A 24,229-nucleotide genomic window follows, 5' to 3' on the forward strand; every position below is an offset into this window, starting at 1 on the left:
CATAGGTTACAACAGAGCTACCTAACCCTCTTCCTGGAGATCTACCCTCCTGTGGGTATTCAGTCCAACCCGAACCTAACATACCTGATTCAGCTAGTTGAGGGTCATGTTCCAGGCCCTGACCAAATTGCAGATAATGCATTGCATCAACCAATAGTTGCATAGCACGTCATCTGCATGCCACGTCATCGACTGTGCAGTCGGGCATTAGATTGCTATACCGCTATATCATATGGGTCGCATTCCTGCTTGACTACATTGCAGACGGCTGCCAGATCTTGCAATGTAATGCCCGACAGTCGATGACATAGCGCACAACCATTGGTTGATGCAATGCAACGTCATCAGGCAGGAACACCACCAATATGTGGTTAGCTGATATGTTCAACACTAGCCTCGTGTAGCAATCCTTCCAAATCTTGTCTCGTTGAATCGTGTTGGAAATCTTGAGAAATCCAGTTTAGGATTCTGGGTTTGAATGGGAGTGTAGGTTTTTCTTCAAACCCTTACCTAGTGCACCTAACTGACTGGTTGATAAGCTGAATCACTTTAGTTACTACTGGGTTTGGAGCGAAAACCTACAGGATGGTAGCTCTACAGTGATTTGGGATTTTTAAAAAATCAAATAAAAGTAGAGGCTAATAAATAATCTAATAATCGGAACTAATTCTGCTAATATGTTATGTAAAATATCCAAACGTTGTAATACACCCATAAATTAAGAAGCAATGAAGTCCACCTGGAACGCACCTGTGTCGACCTGCAACCGCAGCCTAGCAATGAACGCACCCGTGTCGACCTGCAACGCGCCCGCGGGCTAGCAATGTGGTGATTGAGCCAGCAGCTAGCTAGCTGGGCCACGAGTTGCCGGAGATCGTTTAGAGTTTACGTTTGAAATGTTTTTATTAATTAAGGTGCTCCAAATGCAATGCTCACTTGTTTTTATTAATTACAATTTTACTTCCTACTGCGGGCAAGGGTGGTCTGGTTGTCGGCCATGCTGGAAATGTGATCTCGCGTTATTGTGTCATTGTCAATACAGTACATGTACACCACGATATAAAACGTTGATTTGAACCTTCTGAACAACTAGTGGATCAGGCAGCGCCCCACTGTCTGATTGATATCGCGTGATTTCTGATGATCGTTCTCGATTATATCGACTGATTGGTTCAGTATGGGGTGCACCCGTACTGAACGCAACCCGAGGTCTTCATGGGTAGTGGGAGGGAGCGACATCCTGTGTTTTTATTGGTGTTTTGGAGTGGCAAGTGGAATCCTGAGCTATGATTGGTTGCCTTGCCGTTTATATAAAAATGGTAGAACCGTTCTTCCTTCTTTCTCTCACAAGGCGAAGAAAGGGAGGCTTCGCCATTGTTCAACTCCGACCAACATCACCGTCACCCTCGGTCAAATAATTAATCAGGTAACTACAAAATAGTTGAATTTAATAGTAATGTAATAACCAAATCAGTTTTCAGTTCACAGCAGTAATTAATTTAGCTGGCCACAACCAGATACATTTTATATCCGTAATTGGCCGGCAAGTTATTCACTTTAACCTGTCTGAAGACCAGGCTAGTTAGTTAACCCGTTGACATTTTACCTTGCTAACTAATGTCCCCTAGTCGACAAATTAAACTTGGTAAAACCTACCTAACTGAAATAGCTATAACTTGAGTTACTGCAATATCTTTACATTATCCATTTGAGTTGACTTCGTTTTGAGTAGTGTGCTAACGTTTGCTAACAGCTAGTTACTTAACCTTTGCTTGCGAACTAGCGGTCAATCTTTGTTTGGTCGTGTGCAATCCATAACCGCTAAAAGGTAGTTTGACATTCGATGGAGAGTTTGAAATTGTTTTTGTTACTAAGCTAACAACGTTTGTATTTTGTATACCAGGAAAAGGCGCGCGATCACCCTTGTGGTTCTCGGCCTAGTTATAGAACGTTCTAGAAACTCAACACCCCGCGTGGTGTGACGCACATGCGGACGTCGATTTATAATTTACAGAAGTGTAATACCGGTACATACCGATATCTGTTACATAACTTCACTTGGTATAGACATGAGCACATTATCTTGAGAATTAGACTATTTTATTGGTAGGAAGCTACTTTTGATTCTCTTCTGAAACTGTGGTTCTGGTGTTATACTTTATAATCTATTTTATAGAGAAGCTTCTCAGCACATATTTCGTGAGGATAGGACTTAACCATTGCAGAGCTCATTTTCAAGTGACTGAGAAAGCTCGAGGACAGGTCGCTGTTAATCTCTGGTCAATAATGGTACCGACTCACCTGTATGAACTTGTTGGTCGACCTGACCATAATAAACATAATGTGAGTTATAGATCTCTCGTTGAAAACAATTCTAAGAAGCGGCAGTTCTAATCTATGTGCGCAATTTCTGTGTTTCCGTTTCTGAAGTTGCCCTTTGGCATCTTTTACATTCTGTTTTGTACTCCATTAAGTCAGTAAATGCTTTTCCTGTGAGCGCAGTGTTCTCATTGCAGTTTCTCTAGAGTTAATCAGATCCAGCCTGGACTGTGCCACGTAGTAGGGAGTTTGTAATTTCCAACAGGCCAATTTTCTACCACTGTATTTTGAAGACCACATTGACATTTAGCGAACACTGATTTGTTTACTCCGTTTTTGTTGAATTAACGCATAGCATCCATTTGTCTTCACTTAACACCCGGCTATTTTTCATTGTTTAGGTAACATGTCTAAGGGACCAGCAGTTGGCATTGATCTCGGGACCACCTACTCCTGCGTGGGTGTGTTCCAGCATGGCAAGGTTGAAATCATTGCCAACGACCAGGGCAACAGGACCACTCCAAGCTACGTTGCCTTCACTGACTCTGAGAGGCTCATTGGCGATGCCGCCAAGAATCAGGTTGCCATGAACCCCTGTAACACAGTATTCGGTAAGTTTTAAGTTCTGGAAATTTCTCATGAAATTAGTGGATTTTAATGGTTAAATGTGTTATTTTTGGCTTTATGGTGTGCCAAAGCTTGTTCACTGTGATGAAGTTTATTCCTGCCATTCGTAGTTTCCACCAGAGGTTGAAAGACCAAAGATGGCCCAAAACCTTCCTTGGATGTCTGAGTGACAAGCCATATAGCACACAAGACTCCGTATGGCTGTAGAAAAGGTTAAATATAATGTAACTGGTTATTGTGTTATTGCAGATGCCAAGAGACTGATTGGCCGCAGGTTTGATGATGGAGTTGTTCAATCGGACATGAAGCATTGGCCATTTGAAGTTATCAATGATTCTACCCGGCCTAAGCTCCAAGTTGAGTACAAAGGAGAGACTAAGTCCTTCTACCCAGAAGAAATTTCCTCCATGGTTCTGGTCAAGATGAAGGAGATTGCTGAGGCCTACCTTGGAAAAGTAAGCTTTCTAATTATACAGACTGACTTGTGTTACTTTCCTTCTGTACAGGAAGGTGTAGTTTTAAGTTTGCCATTACTAGTCTATGTGATTATTCAAATGTATCATTGACATTTTCTCTCCCTAGACTGTCAACAATGCCGTTGTTACCGTACCTGCCTATTTCAACGACTCCCAGCGCCAGGCAACCAAAGATGCTGGCACCATCTCGGGCCTGAATGTACTGCGTATCATCAATGAGCCAACTGCTGCTGCCATTGCCTACGGCTTGGACAAGAAGGTGAACTACTTTCTATGATCTTTATTCTGTTGAAAAGGACTGCAGTGCTTGTTTGCTGTGATGAAGTTTACTCCTGCCATTCGTAGTTTCCACCAGAGGTTGAAAGACCAAAGACGGCCCAATACCCTTCCTTGGATGTCTGAGCGAATATCTAGCCATTCCATAGATCGGTTCTTGCTTGTACGCGCTCATTGCAAATACTGAATATCCTCTGTTTCAGGTCGGTGCTGAAAGGAACGTCCTTATCTTTGATCTGGGTGGTGGCACCTTTGACGTGTCCATCCTGACCATCGAGGATGGCATCTTTGAGGTCAAGTCCACTGCTGGAGACACCCATCTGGGTGGAGAAGACTTTGACAACCGCATGGTCAACCACTTCATCGCAGAGTTCAAGCGCAAGTACAAGAAAGACATCAGCGACAACAAGAGGGCTGTTCGCCGTCTCCGCACCGCCTGTGAGAGGGCAAAGCGCACCCTGTCCTCCAGCACCCAAGCCAGCATCGAGATCGACTCTTTGTACGAGGGAATCGACTTCTACACCTCCATCACCCGGGCTCGCTTTGAGGAACTCAACGCAGACCTTTTCCGTGGCACCCTGGACCCAGTGGAGAAGTCCCTCCGCGACGCCAAGATGGACAAAGCCCAGGTACACGACATCGTTCTGGTCGGAGGCTCCACTCGTATCCCCAAGATCCAGAAACTGCTCCAAGATTTCTTCAACGGCAAAGAGCTCAACAAGAGCATCAACCCCGACGAGGCTGTGGCCTATGGCGCAGGTGGGTCACTGATCAGTTTGCGCTGTGGCCAATGTGCTGCTTTAACTAGCCCTAACTCAATAGTTTCGCTGTGATGAAGTTTACTCCTGCCATTCGTAGTTTCCACCAGAGGTCAAAAGACCAAAGATGGCCCAAAACCTTCCTTGGATGTCTGAGCGACAATGGCACTGTGAGTCTAAAGTAATATTTTTCCATGTGTCTAACCTCTCCATTCTCATTTTCAGCTGTCCAGGCAGCCATACTCTCAGGTGACAAGTCTGAGAATGTCCAGGACCTGCTTCTGCTGGACGTCACCCCCCTGTCCCTGGGTATTGAGACCGCTGGAGGTGTCATGACTGTCCTGATCAAACGTAACACCACCATCCCAACCAAGCAGACCCAGACCTTCACCACCTACTCAGACAACCAGCCTGGTGTGCTCATTCAGGTGAGAAAGGGCCTGCATGAAATGTCCATTTCAGGGCAATGTTTCCTCATTCCTTTGGCCACTCTGTGATGAAGTTTACTCCTGCTATTTGTAGTTTCCACCAGAGGTTGAAAGACCAAAGATGGCCCAATACTTTCCTTGGATGTCTGAGCGACTGTTTAGTGAAATGTACTTCTCATTTGAAGACATGTATATTTTGCTAATATTGACTGTATCCTCCAGGTGTACGAGGGTGAGAGGGCCATGACCAAGGACAACAACCTGTTGGGCAAGTTTGAGCTGACTGGAATCCCCCCTGCACCTCGTGGTGTTCCTCAGATTGAGGTCACATTTGACATTGATGCTAACGGCATCATGAACGTGTCCGCAGCTGACAAGAGCACTGGCAAGGAGAACAAGATCACCATCACCAATGACAAGGGTAATACGTTTGTAAATGGGCTATAATTACTAGCCTTAACCCCAATAGTTTCGCTGTGATGAAGTTTATTCCTGCCATTCGTAGTTTCCACCAGAGGTTGAAAGACCAAAGATGGCCCAAAACCTTCCTTGGATGTCTGAGCGACAAAAATAGTACTTTTGCTTCTACAATGATGTACAGTTGAGTAGTTTTCGTTAAACATTGGTTGATTTGATTGCATTTTTCCATAAGGTCGCCTGAGCAAGGAGGACATTGAGCGCATGGTCCAGGAGGCTGAGAAGTACAAGTGTGAGGATGATGTGCAGCGTGACAAGGTTTCCTCCAAGAACTCACTGGAGTCCTACGCTTTCAACATGAAGTCTACTGTGGAGGATGAGAAACTGCAGGGTAAGATCAGTGACGAGGACAAGACCAAGATTCTGGAGAAGTGCAACGAGGTCATTGGCTGGCTGGACAAGAACCAGGTAAGAATTTATTTGGTTGGACTTGAACTGTCTTAGACCACTTGCTGTGATGAAGTTTACTCCTGCCATTCGTAGTTTCCACCAGAGGTTGTAAGACCAAAGATGGCCCAATACCTTCCTTGGATGTCTGAGCGACTTAAGATAAATATATTTATAATTTGAAGTCAATTATGTTTTGCTAATGTTAACTGTATCTGTCTGCATTTCTCAGACTGCTGAGAAGGAAGAGTACGAGCACCACCAGAAGGAGCTGGAAAAGGTGTGCAACCCCATCATCACAAAGCTGTACCAGGGTGCTGGTGGTATGCCTGGCGGTATGCCTGAGGGCATGGCTGGCGGATTCCCTGGAGCTGGTGGCGCTGCTCCTGGAGGTGGTGGATCATCTGGACCAACCATTGAGGAAGTCGACTAAACCATTCCATTGTTTCTGTAACTACCTCCCCCTAACAAGCAAAGTTTGAAATGTTTTCTACCCTCTTGTGGCTTTGAGTCTCGTGACTTTTGTCAAGGAGTGAAATGTAAGTTAGAATAAAGGTGGAGGGATCACACATTGCAACTTTGTTTGCTACACAACAGGGAACAGTAATTTTCTGTTTGCGCAACTAAGCTGTCAAATTTCACATGGCGTATTTTGTATATTTTCTCAGTTGTCATCTGCCTTTGTCACAATGCCTTTAAGACCAAATAAAATATACGGTGACCTTTCACCTTTACTTCTAAATGTTGATTTGAGTGCTTTACTTGGCTGCTGTTCACAACTTTTGATTAATGAGTTTCATCTCGCTTGGAGCTTCCCACAAACTTCCAGCGTCGGAAGAACGTCTTGAGGTCCTGCCTCACTTTTCCAAATGTGATGGTGTAGATATTTTGCAGCACTAATTCTGAATAGATTGTTTCTTAATTACTTGGTGTGGCATGAGAGCCTGCTATTTGCAGTTGATTATCATGGGCTAGGAAATACTTGGGTGGTGGCAGTGACCAAGTAAATACAGATTGCAGTCACTTTGGCCATATACTTGCTAATTGCTTTTTTTAGAGTGCATTATCCTTAACTTGAGCCAAAGCCAGACATGCCCAATAGTACATTAGGTGTACACAGCACCATTTACTATGGATGCCAGGACTGACACTGCATGAGATCAACAGTTTTTTTTAATAAAAAATACAAGCTTTCAAACTAACAGCACTGCCCTATTGCAGAGCTCTTGGATCTGTGGTCAATTTATCTTAAATGTCTCCACTTCTGTGTGTCCATCTCTTTTTCCACGTTTCCCCTTCCAGGTCAGAGGGAGTTCATCATTAGGGTGACAGAGGACAGCCAAACGCTAGTAAAAAGATATTACATGGGATGGTTAAAACAAAAACTATCATTTTACATATGTAGCTTTGTTTCACACTGGCACCATCATATACCAAAAACATTTAAATACTGTTAAATGGATACTACGAGATTCTGGCATTTAAGCCCTTCTACTTTAATGGCTAAAACAAAGACTGGCCAATGGCTTCTACCCCCAAACCATCAGGCTGCTGAAAAGCCACCACTACTCAGCTACCTTCCCCCCTCATTATCTACCCTGCCCCCACCCCAATGGACATTTATCATGCTGAATAGACACCTTTCTGATTCGCTGCTCTTATTCCCCCCCCCCAACTGACAATTACCCCGATGGACTTGTATATATTTATCGGCAGTTGTAAACATGTATATATTGTTTCATTCGCACCTGCATTGTTGGACCTCGGCTCTTACGAATTTGACTGTACACTGCAACTACATTGCGACCCTGTGCATGTGACTAAAAATGATCTACTTACCCAGAGTCCGATGAACTCGTGGATACCATTTTCATGTCTGCATGAAGGAAGTTAGCATTGGCTCGTGAAACTACTGCTAACTAGCGTTAGCGCAATGGAAGTCTACAGCTACAGTAGCAATGTTACCCAAAAATGGCATCCACTAGTTCATCTGACTCTGGGTAAGTAGAACAAGGGCTTAAATGCCAGAATCTGTTTCCCTTTAAGAGTATAATTCTCAGCATCCCTTCTCTATTAAATACATGTATTATTATGTTGTATTTGACAAGAGCGGCAGGTAGCCTAGCAGTTAAGAGCGTTGGGCCAGTAACCGAAAAATTGCTGGTTCGAATCCCAGAGCCGACTAGGTGAAAAATATGTTGATGTGCCCTTGAACAAGGCACTTAACCCTAATTGCTCTGGATAAGAGCATCTGCTAAATGACTGAAATGTGTGTATTTGACTAAGTACTAACCTGCCTGAGGCTGCCTGTGCCAACACAGATCTTGCCAATCCCCCACAGTGGCACCAGGAGGATGGAGGAGAGGGCCATGGCCCAGCCCAGTGCATAGGCCCAGTCTGGGTACACATACCAGCGGTTAAACCTGAGGGGCTTGTAGTCCACCATGTGTAAGATGAAGGAACTCTAGGAAGATATGGAGGAAAAGCAAAGCACCCAATGAGCAAGGCCTAGATTCAAGCCATAGCACGGAAGATCCGCACAATTTAAATTTAAAGGAAATGTTCCAGCGTGGGCGGAGGCTGCATTCATGGTAAATGCTGCATACAGTAATGTCGGTTCAATCAGAAATTAACTTTACATTTCAATCATCTGCGCTACGGATTGAATCTAGCCATATGTCTGCTTTTATAAGATATACAGCTTTAAATATTTACCACAAGCACCATCAGATCACCAATCTGACTCACCAGAGACACAAGTGGGGTGAAGTAACGCCAGCACTGTCTGAAGAGGACACACGGTCTCTGTGCAGTCATGTCCTTAATGGCATCCTCCATGTGATCTGCCCCTGGGGATTTTAAAACAGGTTTACTGACAACTCACGCATAGCCACGGGAAGTAGTTTAGGTGCTGCAGTCCTTTTTAGTAGACAGTCTTATCCAGAGCAACTTACAGTAGTGAGTGCATACATTTTCATACAGGTCCCCTGCGGGAATCGAATCCACAACCCTAGCATTGCAAGCGCCATGCTCTACCAACTGAGCCACATCACATCATCCCAAACCACTTGATGTTACAATGTAGTCAATTACTGTATTGTGCATTGTTTTTCTTCATGGTGATGGAACGTCTACAGGTACAAACCTAGATGCCAAGCCTATATACAATACAGTAATACATTTACATTAAGTGGTTTGTAAGGATGGTAAATTAATACTGCACAAAAAGTGGTTGTTTTCCATGTTATTTGATCAACAAAAATACTCAATTTGATGTGGATGTTTCGTGTCTTTGCCCATAACTTTGCAGCTTTTGAGGTAAATGTTTGAGGACAGGGTTTTGTTCTTTCTGAATTCCATTAGGATGACAATAACAGAGAAAGGGACAGGGCAACTACTCTTACAATTCCAACTATTGAATCCTGCAAGATACTGTTCTTAATTATACAACTACTTTTTTTTGCCAAAGTGGAGATGCTGATTTTTGTTGTTGTTGTCTGCGCTAAAGATGTATATATTGGTCTGCTAATACTAGTAAAGGCCCAGTGCACTACTTTTGTGAAAAAATAATTGTTTCAATATTTTGTATTTATTTTCTAAACTTAGAATAAAAAATGTTTATAAAATAAAGACAAAATATGGAAACAATTATGCTGCTCAGCACACCCTGAAAAATTAGAATAAAAAATGTTTATAAAATAAATGTTCACAAAAGTAGTGCACTGGGCCTTTACTAGTATTAGCAGACCGATATAGACATCTGTAGCGCAGACAACAACAACGACAAAAATCAGCATCTCCACTTTGGCCAAAGAGGTTGTTCCCGCGGCTATGACCTCAAGTCAAGGAGACAATGAGAGGAAGCCAGTTTACATACCAAATGATTACAAAAACTGAGTGGTTGTGTAAAGTGTAATGGGGGTTTTTAACCACTACAACTCCAGTGCTTGAGATGAAGGCTAATGTATTTCCAGCATCATGACCAGGGTGGAAAAAGTGGATTTACACTTACCAAAGATCCATCCCACTGCCAGTGACTCAAACACAGCCACAAAAAGGACACAGGCTCCACTGCAGCCGTAGTAATCAATGAGCTGGAACACGAAGATCCCTCCCTGTAGATTAGAAGAACCCCAAAAATGTCCTGTACAAATCAAAACTGGATGGTGTTCAGAGATAGATGGGAGGGGTTGAGGGTAGCTGAAGGGACAAAAAAAACCCAAAAGATAACTATTGTAAAATATACTGTGTCCGTAAAATGTATATTGTATGTATAAGCTGGAAGTAGAAGCCTAAGTGTTGTTGTCCATTAGTTTACTCCAATTAAGGGAGGGGTGGTAGGGTTAGGGGAAAATAATAAAGGAAAATATATAAATAAAATAAATATACACTACCGTTCAAAAGTTTGGGGTCACTTAGAAATGTCCTTGTTTTTGAAAGAAAATCAAATTTTTTGTCCATTAAAATAACATCAAATTGATCAGAAATGCAGTGTATATATTGTTAATGTTGTAAATGGCTATTGTAGCTGGAAACTGCTGATTTTTAATGGAATATCTACATAGGCGTAGAGGCCCATTATCAGCAACCATCAGTCCTGTGTTCCAATGGCACGTTGTGTTTGCTAATCCAAGTTTATCATTTTAAAAGGCTAATTGATCATTAGAAAACCCTTTTGCAATTATGTTAGCACAGCTGAAAACTGTTGTGCTGATTAAAGAAGCAATAAAACCTTCTTGAGACTACTTGAGTATCTGGAGCATCAGCAATTGTGGGTTCGATTACAGGCTCAAAATGGCCAGAAACAAATAACTTTCTTCTGAAACTCGTCAGTTTATTCTTGTTCTGAGAAATGAAGGCTATTCCATGTGAGAAATTGCCAAGAAACTGAAGATCTCTACAACGCTGTGTACTACTCACTTCACAGAACAGTACAAACTGTCTCTAACCAGAATAGAAAGAGGAGTGGGAGGCCCCGGTGCACAATTGAGCAAGAGGACAAATACATTAGAGTGTCTAGTATGAGAAACAGACGCCTCACAGGTCCTCAACTGGCAGCTTCATTAAATAGTACCCGCAAAACACCAGTCTCAACGTCAACAGTGAAGAGGCGACTCCGGGATGCTGACCTAGGCAGAGTTGCAAAGAAAAAGTCCAGTGTCTGTGTTCTTTTGCCCATCTTTTATTTTTATTGGCCAGTCTGAGCAATGGCTTTTTCTTTGCAACTCTGCCTACGTCAGCATCCCGGAGTCGCCTCTTCACTGTTGACGTTGAGACTGGTGTTGAGGACCTGTGAGCCGTCTGTTTCTCAAACTAGACACTCTAATTGCAAAAGGGTTTTCTAATGATCAATTAGCCTTTTAAAATGATAAATTTGGATTAGCAAACACAACGTGCCATTGGAACACAGGACTGATGGTTGCTGATAATGGGCCTCTGTGTATGTATATATTCCATAAAAAAATCAGCCGTTTCCAGCTACAATAGCCATTTACAACATTAACAATGTCTACACTGTATTTCTGATCTATTTTATTTTAATGGACCATTTTTTAAAAATTCTTTCAAGAACAAGGACATTTCTAAGTGACCCCAAACTTTTGAACGGTAGTGTATATATTTTCCCAAAAAATATATGGGGGATTGGAAATGATGCAGACAATTACATTGATGGAAGCCACAAATCTATCTGCAATATCATCTCTGATCCTGTTCAGTGCCTAAACATGTTGAGAATTTTCATATTCAGATGGGAAGTGTAGAATCAGAGATCGAGCACATGGAAGAAATCATACACAATATCACTGAAGACAATTAGGCAGTGAAGTCAGTAAATCAACATTGTAGTCATTGCAACACTTCCAGATAATGATTGTTATGGAACATTCTTTACCTTGCAGTCTGGGCCTAGACACGCCAGTGTGCAGAGGGCACGACTTTATTCACATATCTGGACAGAGAGTCTAAAACAGTTGATTAGGAAGCTAATTCAATGTCTCACCTCTGTGATCAGAGTCAGCTGTATGAGGAAGCAGGAGAGACAGAAGAGGAGCACAAAGCCCTCTCGATATCTTGGCCTTCGCAGTGTAACAGGAAACAAGTCTGTGAAAGAGGTTATCACTCCCTCCATTATGACAAACTGAAATAGAAAAGGAAGATAAAAGTGACATCAAGATACAGTACATTGTGGGATCAACACAACCCATTTTTGATTAACTGTTGCATGTAGACCACACCCAGCTAACAAAGTTTGGTTCCCAGGACGTTGTGGGAAAGTTATTTGTCAAATAACCAAAAGAGAACCTTAAGGGAATGTTACAAGAACATTCTGTGTTAGCTGGGCATGGTCTTTAGGTATGGTAAATAACCTGTGTGTCTATTCCCAGCAGAAGAAGCATGAAGAAGAAGCAGACCGTCCAGAGCTGTGGGAAGGGCATCATGGCTGCTGCCTGGGGGAAGGCGATGAATGCCAAACCAGGACCTAGGAGCAACAGTAAACAGGAATAGGAGGAAAATAACTCTTAGCAATGGAAATTGAGCATGAAGTACGTTTTGCATATGATACAGATGCAGTTTTTCGTGTGCATGTCCTGGCTCAGTATGCTACAACATTATGGATGGTTATCAGTGCCAATTCTAAAATGCAATGCTGAATTGGAATGTGAAAAGTAGAAATGCAGTGCTTAAATGCTCAATTGGAATGTGAAAATTATAAATGCAAATGTTTTAAATGCTCAATTGGAATGTGAAAATGTTAAATGCATTCATCATTTTCACATTCTAATTGAGCATTTAAGCATTGCATTTAAAGCACTGATGATTACCCTAAATAATGCTGTGGTATGCTGAGCTGACTGCATCCGTAAAACATTTGTACATGTTTTTGACAAGCACAGAGCTGTAACAGAAGGCAACTGTGATGGCCACACCATACCTGACTCTGCCACCATCGCGACAGAAACACCCTGTTTCTGTGCCATGAATCCCAGCACTGAGAAGACTGCAAATCCGGCCACAAAACTGGTACAACCATTCAGCAGACACAGCCAAAAGCTGTCCCTGAATGGACATAAAATATGCTAATTATAACTGCGGTCAAACTAATAAAATTGGTCAAACTAATAAAATTGGAATAAGTTGTTCTGATTTAAATTCTACATATCCATTGCAGTATACAGTGAGGGAAAAAAGTATTTGATCCCTGCTGATTTTGTACGTTTGCCCACTGACAAAGAAATGATCAGTTTATAATTTTAATGGTAGGTTTATTTGAACAGTCAGAGACAGAATAGCAACAAAAAAATCCAGAAACACGCATGTCAAATATGTTATAAATTGATTTGCATTTTAATGAGGGAAATAAGCATTTGACCCCTCTGCAAAACATGACTTAGTACTTGGTGGCAAAACCCTTGTTGGCAATCACAGAGGTCAGACGTTTCTTGTAGTTGGCCACCAGGTTTGCACACATCTCAGGAGGGATTTTGTCCCACTCCTCTTTGCAGATCTTCTCCAAGTCATTAAGGTTTCGAGGCTGACGTTTGGCAACTCGAACCTTCAGCTCCATCCACAGATTTTCTATGGGATGAAGGTCTGGAGACTGGCTAGGCCACTCCAGGACTTTAATGTGCTTCTTCTTGAGCCACTCTTTGTTGCCTTGGCCGTGTGTTTTGGGTCATTGTCATGCTGGAATACCCATCCACGACCCATTTTCAATGCCCTGGCTGAGGGAATGAGGTTCTCACCCTAGATTTGACGGTACTTGGCCCCGTCCATCGTTCCTTTGATGCGGTGAAGTTGTCCTGTCCCCTTAGCAGAAAAACACCCCCAAAGCATAATGTTTCCACCTCTATGTTTGATGGTGGGGATGGTGTTCTTGGGGTCATAGGCAGCATTCCTCCTCCTCCAAACACGGCGAATTGAGTTGATGCCAAAGAGCTCCATTTTGGTCTCATCTGACCACAACACTTTCACACAGTTCTCCTCTGAATCATTCCGATGTTCATTGGCAAACTTCAGACGGGCATGTATATGTGCTTTCTTGAGCAGGGGGACCTTGCGGGCGCTGCAGGATTTCAGTCCTTCACGGCGTAGTGTGTCACCAATTGTTTTCTTGGTGACTATGGTCCCAGCTGCCTTGAGATCATTGACAAGATCCTCCCGTGGAGTTCTGGGCTGATTCCTCACCGTTCTCATGATCATTGCAACTCCACGAGGTGAGATATTGCATGGAGCCCCAGGCCGAGGGAGATTGACAGTTATTTTGTGTTTCTTCCATTTGCGAATAATCGCACCAACTGTTGTCACCTTCTCACCAAGCTGCTTGGCGATGGTCTTGTAGCCCATTCCAGCCTTGTGTAGGTCTACAATCTTGTCCCTGACATCCTTGGAGAGCTCTTTGGTCTTGGCCATGGTGGAGAGTTTGGAATCTGATTGATTGCTTCTGTGGACAGGTGTCTTTTATACAGGTAACAAGCTGAGATTAGGAGCACCCCTTTAAGAGTGTGCTCCTAATCTCAGCTCGTTACCTGTATAAAAGACACCTGGGAGCCAGAAAACTTTCTGATTGAGAGGGGGTCAAATACTTATTTCCCTCATTAAAATGAAAATCAATTTATAAATTTTTTTACATGCTTTTTTCTGGATTTTGTTGTTGTTATTCTGTCTCTCACTGTTCAAATAAACCAACCATTAAACATATAGACTGATCATTTCTTTGTCAGTGGGCAAACTTACAAAATCAGCAGGGATCAAATACTTTTTGAGAAAAAAAAAATGTATCATCAAAACTGAACAGTCTTACATGTAACAGTTATTGTTGTATTTGTTGAAGCTTCCCAAAACAGTTTGACTGCCCCGTCCAATACAGTAGGAGAAGAACACCTGAGTTCCTGCTTCCATCCAGACCTGTTTGGTGAGAGATTCATTAGTGCATGTAGAAATTCAACAGACTGAAATTGTGTGGAATGCAAAGGCTTGATCATAGTGTAGCTTGAAATTGTTCTTCAATGAATGTGCAAATGAAATGGTGCAAATGTTTACTTGGGGGTCTGCAAGGCGGACAGGGTCTGGATACAGGTAAAACTGAACCCCCTCCCAAGCTCCAGGTAAAGTCAACCCTCTCACCAGCAACACCAAGAGCATCAGATAGGGAAATGTGGCAGTGAAATACACCACCTAATGAAATGGGGACAGTATGGATGAAAACAAAACTTACCACCATAGCACAATTACCACCTGTAACTAAACAATCAGATTTATGGTAGTTCCATGGATGTGTGAAGTAATTTAACATTTACTGGTGTAATCATGTATAGTAGTAAGATATACAGAAACTCTTATACAGACCTTTCCTGAGTACCTGATTCCTTTCCAGATACAGAAGTAGCAGACAGCCCAACAGGCGAGGAGACAGAGCATCAGCTCCCATCTTACACTGCCCACCTCCTCAATGCCTCCAGAGATAGCCAACACACGACGCCTGGGGGAGGGCAACAGAAGCCCCGTTTATACCTGGTGACTAGTCAAGCCCGTGCTCTCACTTTTGTTAGTCTAACATGGAAAAATGTTATCAGCCATTTTGGAAACAGTGAGTAGCCTAGCCACAGTATATTCTGGAGCCTCTGCCAGTGCCACACAGCTAGATTGGAGATTTGTGAATGTGAGATGGAGATTTCCTACCATGACTGTGAGATGGAGATTTCCTACCGTAACTGCGTCGAGAGGTCGCCTACACATGATAGTCAGCAATGCAATTTATAGAAACCATGCAAGTAAGTGATGTTTTCTATTGGGGACTTTATGTTGAGTAAATATGGTAGGCCGCTAGCATTGTGATGTCTGGTCTAATGTATGAATGAAGCCAGAGAGTTGATGTTTGTTTTATGCAGCTATTCGCACCTGCATATTTTGTGTTTTTGCATTAGTGCGGCATACAAATTATTACTTGTCCGAGGTCTCATATTATAATTTTTTCTTGGCAATTGGGAAGGAACTTCATCTGGCAATATTGGGATTCTGGTTACCGGTGTTAAACCCTAGTGCGAACATGCGTCCTTTGTCCTGATCTTATCCACATTCTGATTGTGCCCACATTTTCAGACATGCGTCTACATATGGTATAGTGTACTGTCCACTGTGTCCAAATTGTGAACAGATTTCCTGGTCCCTCCCTGTATGCAAATTATTTGACAGATATTAATTCAAAACGTTTTTTTTTTTATTTTAGGACATAGGCCTATAAATGGTGCCACCTGTCAATGATTTTAAAGGGTGGGATGATGATGATTGAAATGGTTTCACTGTCCATATCCATCTAGACTTGTAAGAAATCCAGACACAATGCCTGACTACCTCCGGAGGTGGTTAGGAAGATCAATGTGTCTTTTAATCATCTACATCTGTCTAAAGATGTGGGCAAGATGAGGACAAAGGTCACATGTTAGCACCCGGTATAAACAGGGCTAGAGGGACACTTTCTGATCAAGCTACATTTAAGTTGCATCTAAAATGGTACCCTATTCCTTATATAGTGCAATACATTTCACATGCGGGCACTGGACAAAAGTAGTGCACCATTTTTTATTCTAGGGAATAGGTGCCATTTCAGATATTGTACATCATTTTAGAGTAAGATAATTATTAAAGGGAGGTCTTGCAGGGTTTTCATATACAGTATTTATCTTATGCTGCTTTGTGTTGTGTGGGGCAGGCTACTTACTCCCAGAACTCAGTGGCAGCAGAAGTAGTGGTGATTATTGAGGTCCAGTTTGCTGTATGGTTTAGTGAAGTGAAATCCACACATTGATCTAATAAAAAAGTAATTCAAGTCAAATGGAATTCTCTCCCAAAAACATATATACAGTATATATTTATGTTCCCAACTTTGTGTATCATTGTTTTCTGGTAAAATGTAACCTATGTTTTACTCCCATGCAGAGAATGTAGGCCTACCTACCTGTGTTCCAGGTGTTGCCACAGCTGGCCCAGGGTAGCTGAGAACTGAAAGAGAACACCAGGTAGAAGAGAGTCCATGCCAGGATCACGAGGTAAATGATAGAGTCATAGATCAGGATGAGAAGCTCTGCCCTGCCAACACCTGCGGAGAATTAACACGTAATATGAGGCGGGACATTAAAGGGATAGTTCACTGAAATATTGATTTATTTTCTCTGTATAAGTCTTTGGACAAGGAGAAAGCATGGATTGCTTACAGGGTAATGAAAACAATATGTAATTTGGTAATTCGGGTGAACTATCCCTTTAAGCTTTTGGCCTGTAGTAGAATGAAGGAGTATGGAAACATCTCACCTTCAGCAAGCGGACATAAGCTCCTCCAGCAGGTGACGATGCCCTGTTGGGTGTACTGACCGATTGATGTCTCGAGAAGGAACAGAGGAAGACCACATAGCCCAACGTACAGTAGGTAGGGTACAAGGAAGGCACCTAAGAACAGACACATACATGTATGTTGTGAACTCGCAATATAGACAGGCTACTAGTGATTTTGCGCCCTATAGACCCTAACCAAGCTCCCTTTTATTGGCTAATTTATATTCATACTGGTAACTGGTATCTTTACTTAACCCACTTTTTAAAGAAATATGGATATTTCAAAAAATATTCACACCCCTTAACCTTTTCCACATTTTGTTGTGTTACAGCCTTAATTAAAAATGGATTACATTGATATTTTGTGTCACTGGCCTACACACAATACGCCATAATGTCAAAGTGGAATCATGTTTCTAGAAATGTTTACAAAGTAATTAAAAATGAAAAGCTGAAATGTCTTGAGTCAATAAGTATTCAACCCCTTTGTTATGGCAAGCCTAAATAAGTTCAGGAGTAGAAATTTGCCTAACAAGTCACATAAATTGCATGGACTCTGTGTGCAATAATAGTGTTTAACATGATTTTTTAATGACTGACTCATCTCTGTACGCCACACATACAATTATCTGTAAGGTCCCTTAGTCGAGTTGTGAATTTCAAATACAGATTCAACCACAAAGACCAAAGAGGTTTTCCAAAGAAGGGAACCTATTGGTAGTTGGGTAAAAAAAATAATCTGGGATTTCACCATGAGGCCAATGGTGACTTTAAAACAGTTACAGTGTTCAATGGCTGTGACAGGAGAAAACTGAGGATGAATCAACAACATTGTAGTTACTCCACAATACTAACCTAAATGACAGAGTGAAAAGACGGAAGCCTGTACAGAATAAAAAATATTCCAAAACATGCATCCTGTTTGCAATAAGGCACTAAAGTAAAACTGCAAAAAAAAAAAAATGCTTTATGAACTTTATGTCCTGAATACAAAGCCTTATGTTTGGGGCAAATCCAGCACAACACATCACTGAGTACCACTCTTCATATTTTCAATCATGGTGGTGGCTGCATTATGTTATGGGTATGCTTGTGATCAGCAAGGACTAGGGAGTTTTTTAGGATAAAAAGAAACAGAATAAAGCTAAGTACAGGCAAAATCATAGAGGAAAACATGGTTCAGTCAAATTCACCTTTCAGCAGGACAATAACCTAAAACACAAGGCCAAATATACACTGGAGTTGCTTAACAAGACATCATTGAATGTTCATGAGTGGCCTGGTTACAGTTTTGACTTAAATCGGCTTGAAAATCTATGGCAAGACTTGAAAATGGCTGTCTAGCAATGATCAACAACCAACATGACAGAGCTTGAAGAATAAAAATTAAAAAAATGCGCAAATACTGTACAATCCAGGTGTGCAAAGCTCTTAGAGACTTACCCAGAAATACTCACAGCTGAAATTGCTGCTAAAGGTGATTTTAACAGGGGTGTGAATACTATATTTAAATGTCAATACATTTGCAAAAATGTCTAAAAACATGTTTCCACTTTGTCATTATGGGGTATTGTGTCCATTTTGAATTCAGGCTGTAACACAACAAAATGTGGAATACTTTCTGAAGGCACTGTGACCTTTATCATTGCAGGAGTAGTATGAAAAATGTATGCACTCACTAACTGTAAGCTGCTCTGGATAAGAGCGTCTGCTAAATGACTAAAATGTAAATGTAAATGTAACATGGACACCAAAATGTCTTTGTTATGTCATTTCGTAGCCCGATCACAATATCATTTTGTGAATAAGCATACTAGGCTACTGTGTCGTGTTGTCATTCTAAATATCCTGAATAATGGAAGGAAAAAGCGTTGGGTGTTGCGCAATAGCCTATGCTGCACACAGGTTAGCGTTTTTTTCATCATGAATCATGTTCTGGAGGCAGCTTGGTCACTATAGCTGGCACAGCCACAAAGTCATAAAATCTGATTTTAAACCTAACCCTTACCTTAACCCTAACGTTAACCACACTGCTAACTCTAATGCCTAACCTTAAATTACAACCAAAAAGCTCATTTTTGTTTTCCTTAATTTCTACGATATAGCCAATTTTGACTTTGCAGCTGGCCTATCTAATGGGTAATCGCTCAGTTCTGCCTCCAGGACAAGACTCATGACAATAAACGTCAACCTGCATCCTACACAATTGTACACAGCTAGACTCGGTGTCCAAGCCAACTTATAGAAACATGAAAACATGACCTCATTACCTTTATGCTTTTTCTGTAAAATGTAACTAGACCCTGCTGTAAATCAAGCAGACAACAGCAGATGATCAACTTCAATTAGCAAAATTACGTTGAAAATACGTATTTTACGGAAGTTAAACTCACGTTCATTTTCGGTTGTAAATTAAAGTTGAAAGTAAGTATTTTATGGACATTGATAAGACGTCAGTTTTTGGTCATGCTTTCTATGGCCACATTTCAAACGTTAAATATTTTCACTTATATCTACAGTGCATTCGGAAAGTACTCAGACCCCTTTACTTTTTCCACATTTTGTTATGTTACAGCCTTATTCTAAAATTGATTAAAGTGTTTTTTTCCCCTCATCAATCTACACACAATACCACCTAATGACAAAGCAAAAACAGGTTTTTAGAAATGTTTTCAAATGTATTAAAAGTAAAAAACTGAAATATCATATTTCCATAAGTATTCAGACCCATTACTCAGTACTTTGTTGAAACACCTTTGGCAGCGATTACAGCCTCGAGTCTTCTTGGGTATGACGCTACAAGCTTGGCACACCTGTATTTGGGGAGTTTCTCCCATTCTTCTCTGCAGATCCTCTCAAGCTCTGTCAGGTTGGATGGGAACGACGCTGCACAGCTATTTTCAGGTCTCTGCAGAGATGTTCGATCAGGTTCAAGTCCGAGCTCTGGCTGGGCCACTCAAGGACATTCAGAGACCTTTCCCGAAGGCACTCTTGCGTTGTCTTGGCTGTGTGCTTTGGGTCATTGTCCTGTTGGAAGGTGAACCTTCGCCCCAGTCTGAGGTCCTGAACGCTCTGGAGCAGGTTTTCATCAAGGATCTCTCTGTACTTTGCTCCGTTCATCTTTCCCTCGATCCTGACTAGTCTCCCAGTCCCTGCCGCTGAAAAACATCCCCACAGCATGATGCTGCCACCACCATGCTTCACCGTAGGGGGTGGTGCCAGGTTTCTTCCAGACGTGATGCTTGGCATTCAGGCCAAAGAGTTCAATATTGAGTCCTTTAGGTATTTGTATTTTATTATGGGGTCCAGCAAAATTAAGGCAGTTCATACAATTTTAAAAACATTACAATACATTCACAGATTTCACAACACACTATGTGTCCTCAGGCCCCTACTCCACCACTACCACATATCTACAGTACAAAATCCATGTGTACGTGTGTGTATAGTGTGTATGTTATCGTGTGTGTGTATGCATGTGTCTGTGCCTATGTTTGTGTTGCTTCACAGTCCCCGATGTTCCATAAGGTGTTTTTTTAAATCTGTTTTTAAAATCTAATTTGACTACTTGCATCAGTTACTTGATGTGGAATAGAGTTCCATGTAGTCATGGCTGTATGTAGTACTGTGCGCCTCATATAGTCTGTTCTGGACTTGGGGACTGTGAAGAGACCTCTGGTGGCATGTCTTGTGGGGTATGCATGGGTGTCTGAGCTCTGCGCCAGTAGTTCAAACAGACAACTCTGTGCATTCACATGTCAATACCTCTCATAAATACAAGTAGTGATGAAGTCAATCTCTCCTCCACTTTGAGCCAGGAGAGATTGACATGCATATTATTAATATTAGCTCTCTGTGTACATACAAGGGCCAGCTGTGCTGCCCTGTTCTGAACCAATTGCAATTTTCTTAAGTCATTTTTTGTGGCACCTGACCACACGACTGAACAGTAGTCCAGGTGTGACAAAACTAGGGCCTGTCGGACCTGCCTTGTTGATAGTGCTGTTAAGAAGGTAGAGTAGCGCTTTATTATGGATATACTTCTCCCCATCTTAGCTACTGTTGTATCAATGTGTTTTGACCATTACAGTTTACAATCCAGGGTTACTCCAAGCAGTTTAGTCACCTCAACTTGCTCAATTTCTACATAATTTATTACAAGATTTAGTTGAGGTGTAGGGTTTAGTGAATGATTTGTCCCAAATACAATGCTTTTAGTTTTAGAAATATTTAGGACTAACTTATTCCTTGCCACCCACTCTGAAACGAACTGCAACTCTTTGTTAAGTGTTGCATTCATTTCAGTCGCTGTAGTAGCTGACATGTATAGTGTTGAGTCATCCGCATACATAGACACTCTGGCATTACTCAAAGCCAGTGGCATGTCATTAGTAAAGATTGAAAAAAGTAATGGGCCTAGACAGCTGCCCTGGGGAATTCCTGATTCTACCTGGAATATGTTGGAGAGGCTTTTATTAAAGAACACCCTCTGTGTTCTGATAGATAGGTAATTCTGTGTCCACAATATAGCAGGGGGAGTAAAGCCATAACACATAGGTTTTTCCAGCAGCAGACTATGATCGATAATGTCAAAAGCCGCACTGAAGTCTAACAAAACAGCCCCCACAATCTTTTTATTATCAATTTCTCTCAGCCAATCATCAGTCATTTGTGTAAGTGCTGTGCTTGTTGAATGTCCTTCTCAATAAGCATGCTGAAAGTTTGTTGTCAATTTGTTTACTGTAAAATAGCATTGTGTCTGGTCAAACAGAATTTTTTCAAATAGTTTACTAAGGGTTGCAACAGGGTAATTGGTCGGCTATTTGAGCCAGTAAAGGGGGCTTTACTAGGTAGCGGAATTACTTTTGCTTCCCTCCAAGCCTGGGGGCACACACATTCTAGTAGGCTTAAATTGAAAATATGGCAAATAGGAGTGGCAATATCGTCCGCTATTATATTCAGTAATTTTCCATCCAAGTTGTCAGACCCCGGTGGCTTGTCATTGTTGATAAACAATAATTTTGTCACCTCTTCCACACTCACTTTACGGAATTCAAAATTACAATGCTTGTCTTTCATAATTTGGTCAGATATACTTGGATGTGTAGTATCAGCAATTGTTGCTGGCATGTCATGCATAAGTTTGCTAATCTTGCCAATGAAAAATTCATTAAAGTAGTTGGCAATGTCAGTTGGTTTTGTGATGTATGAGCCATCTGATTCAATGAATGATGGAGCTGAGTTTGCCTTTTTTCCTAAAATGTCATTTAAGGTGCTCCAAAGCTGTTTACTATCATTCTTTATGTCATTTATCTTTGTTTCATAGTGTGGTTTCTTCTTATTTTTATTCAGTTTAGTCACATGATTTCTCAATTTGCAATACGTTTGCCAATCGGTTGTGCAGCCAGACTTATTTGCCATTCCCTTTGCCTCATCCCTCATAACCATACAATTTTTTAATTCCTCATCAATCCACTGGGATTTAACAGTTTTTACAGTCATTTTCTTAATGGGTGCATGCTTATTAGTAACTGGAATAAGCAATTTCATAAATGTGTCAAGTGCAGTGTCTGTTTGCTTCTCATTACACACCACGGACCAACATATATTCTTTACATCAACAACATAGGAATCACTGCTAAACTTATTGCATGACCTCTTATACACAATATTAGGCCCAGCATTTGGAGCTGTGGTTTTCCTAGATATGGCTACTATATTGTGCCTTTTGGCAAACACCAAAACACCTCCTCCTCCATGCTTTACGGTGGGAACTACACATGCGGAAATCATCCGTTCACCTACACTCCGTCTCACAAAGACATGGCGGTTGGAACCAAAAATCTCCAATTTGGACTCCAGACCAAAGGACAGATTTCCACCGGTCTAATATCCATTGCTCGTGTTTCTTGGCCCAAGCAAGTCTCTTCTTCTTATTGGTGTCCTTTAGTAGTGGTTTCTTTGCAGCAATTTGACCATGAAGGCCTGATAAACGCAGTCTCCTCTGAAGAGTTGATGTTGAGATGTGTCTGTTACTTGAACTCTGTGAAGCATTTATTTGGGCTGCAATTTCTGAGGCTGGTAACTCTAATGAACTTATCCTTTGCAGCAGAGGTAACTCTGGGTCTTCCATTCCTGTGGTGGTCCTCATGAGAGCCAGTTTCATCATAGCGCTTGATGGTTTTTGCGACTGCTCTCGAAGAAACGTTCAAATTTCTTGAAATGTTCCGTATTGATTGACCTTCATGTCTTAAAGTAATGATGGACTGCCGTTTCTCTTTGCTTATTTGAGCTGTTCTTGCCATAATATGGACTTGGTCTTTTACCAAATAGGGACATCATCTGAATACCAACCCTACCTTGTCACAACACAACTGATTGGCTCAAACGCATTAAGAAGGAAAGAAATTCCACAAATTAACTTTTAAAAAGGCACACCTGTTAATTGAAATGCATTCCAAGTGACTACCTCATGAAGCTGGTTGAGAGAATGCCAAGTGTGTGCAATGCTGTCATCAAGGCAAAGGGTGGCTACTTTGAAGAAACTCAAATATAAAATATATTTTGAGTTTTTTAACACTTTTTTGGTTACTACATGATTCCATATGTGTTATTTCATAGTTTAGATGCCTTCACTACTATCCTACAATGTAGAAAATAGTAAAAATAAAGAAAAATCCTTGAATGAGTAGGTGTGTCCAAACTTTTGACTGGTATTGTAGGTTTTGATTCAACTATGTTCCCTCTTTAAATGTTAATGTTGTAACATGAAAGAAGTTACAGAGTTTTATAAATGACTTTGTAACAGCCCTAAACAGTCCACTACAAAAAATCCTCACTGCCACCCTAACTTATAGAAAGACCCATATGGGGGATTCCCCAAATGTAACTCACCTCCACCGTTCTTATAGCAGAGATAGGGGAACCTCCATACATTTCCCAGGCCGACCACGTTACCACAAACTGTGAGGAGGAACTCTGTTTTAGAGCTCCACTGTTCCCTCTTCCCTTCCTGAGTCTCCACGTTCATTCTCTTCTTTTGTCCTGTAGTACCCCCTGATCTCTAACTTGGTGTTTGCTATTAAGAATGTACTGGAACTCTCGTTGTGTCACCACCCTACCACTGGATCTGTAGTGAGTGAGGAGGATC

General features: G+C 41.5%; 2 protein-coding genes and 4 non-coding genes across 6 annotated transcripts; 5 read left to right on the forward strand and 1 right to left on the reverse strand.

Annotated features, from left to right (window-relative positions):
- The first annotated feature begins 1,324 nt into the window (after nt 1-1,324).
- LOC121573955 (heat shock cognate 70 kDa protein) lies at nt 1,325-6,490 on the forward strand. The gene is made up of 9 exons (XM_041886371.1): nt 1,325-1,426; nt 2,721-2,930; nt 3,196-3,401; nt 3,529-3,681; nt 3,902-4,457; nt 4,682-4,884; nt 5,107-5,305; nt 5,537-5,769; nt 5,981-6,490. The coding sequence occupies exons 2-9, from the start codon at nt 2,726-2,728 to the stop codon at nt 6,179-6,181; spliced, it is 1,956 nt and encodes a 651-aa protein (XP_041742305.1). The 5' UTR covers nt 1,325-1,426; nt 2,721-2,725; the 3' UTR covers nt 6,182-6,490.
- Nucleotides 3,023-3,116, forward strand: LOC121574554. The gene has a single exon (XR_006002222.1). It is a non-coding gene; the product is annotated as a small nucleolar RNA SNORD14 (small nucleolar RNA).
- On the forward strand, nt 4,523-4,616 carry LOC121574556. The gene has a single exon (XR_006002224.1). It is a non-coding gene; the product is annotated as a small nucleolar RNA SNORD14 (small nucleolar RNA).
- On the forward strand, nt 5,356-5,449 carry LOC121574576. The gene has a single exon (XR_006002241.1). It is a non-coding gene; the product is annotated as a small nucleolar RNA SNORD14 (small nucleolar RNA).
- LOC121574557 lies at nt 5,811-5,904 on the forward strand. Its single transcript, XR_006002225.1, has one exon. It is a non-coding gene; the product is annotated as a small nucleolar RNA SNORD14 (small nucleolar RNA).
- On the reverse strand, nt 6,408-24,229 carry LOC121573956 (sodium- and chloride-dependent GABA transporter 2-like). The gene is made up of 14 exons (XM_041886372.2): nt 23,974-24,229; nt 17,059-17,193; nt 16,706-16,846; nt 16,469-16,556; nt 15,097-15,229; nt 14,791-14,925; nt 14,552-14,655; nt 12,683-12,807; nt 12,117-12,229; nt 11,750-11,887; nt 9,761-9,863; nt 8,497-8,597; nt 8,042-8,212; nt 6,408-7,094 (listed from the first exon to the last, which is right to left on the reverse strand). Exons 1-14 carry the CDS (start codon nt 24,107-24,109, stop codon nt 6,987-6,989), a joined length of 1,731 nt encoding a protein of 576 aa, XP_041742306.2. The 5' UTR covers nt 24,110-24,229; the 3' UTR covers nt 6,408-6,986.

The sequence above is a fragment of the Coregonus clupeaformis genome, chromosome 9 (genome assembly GCF_020615455.1).
Source record: "Coregonus clupeaformis isolate EN_2021a chromosome 9, ASM2061545v1, whole genome shotgun sequence".
NCBI classification, from domain to species: domain Eukaryota; kingdom Metazoa; phylum Chordata; class Actinopteri; order Salmoniformes; family Salmonidae; genus Coregonus; species Coregonus clupeaformis.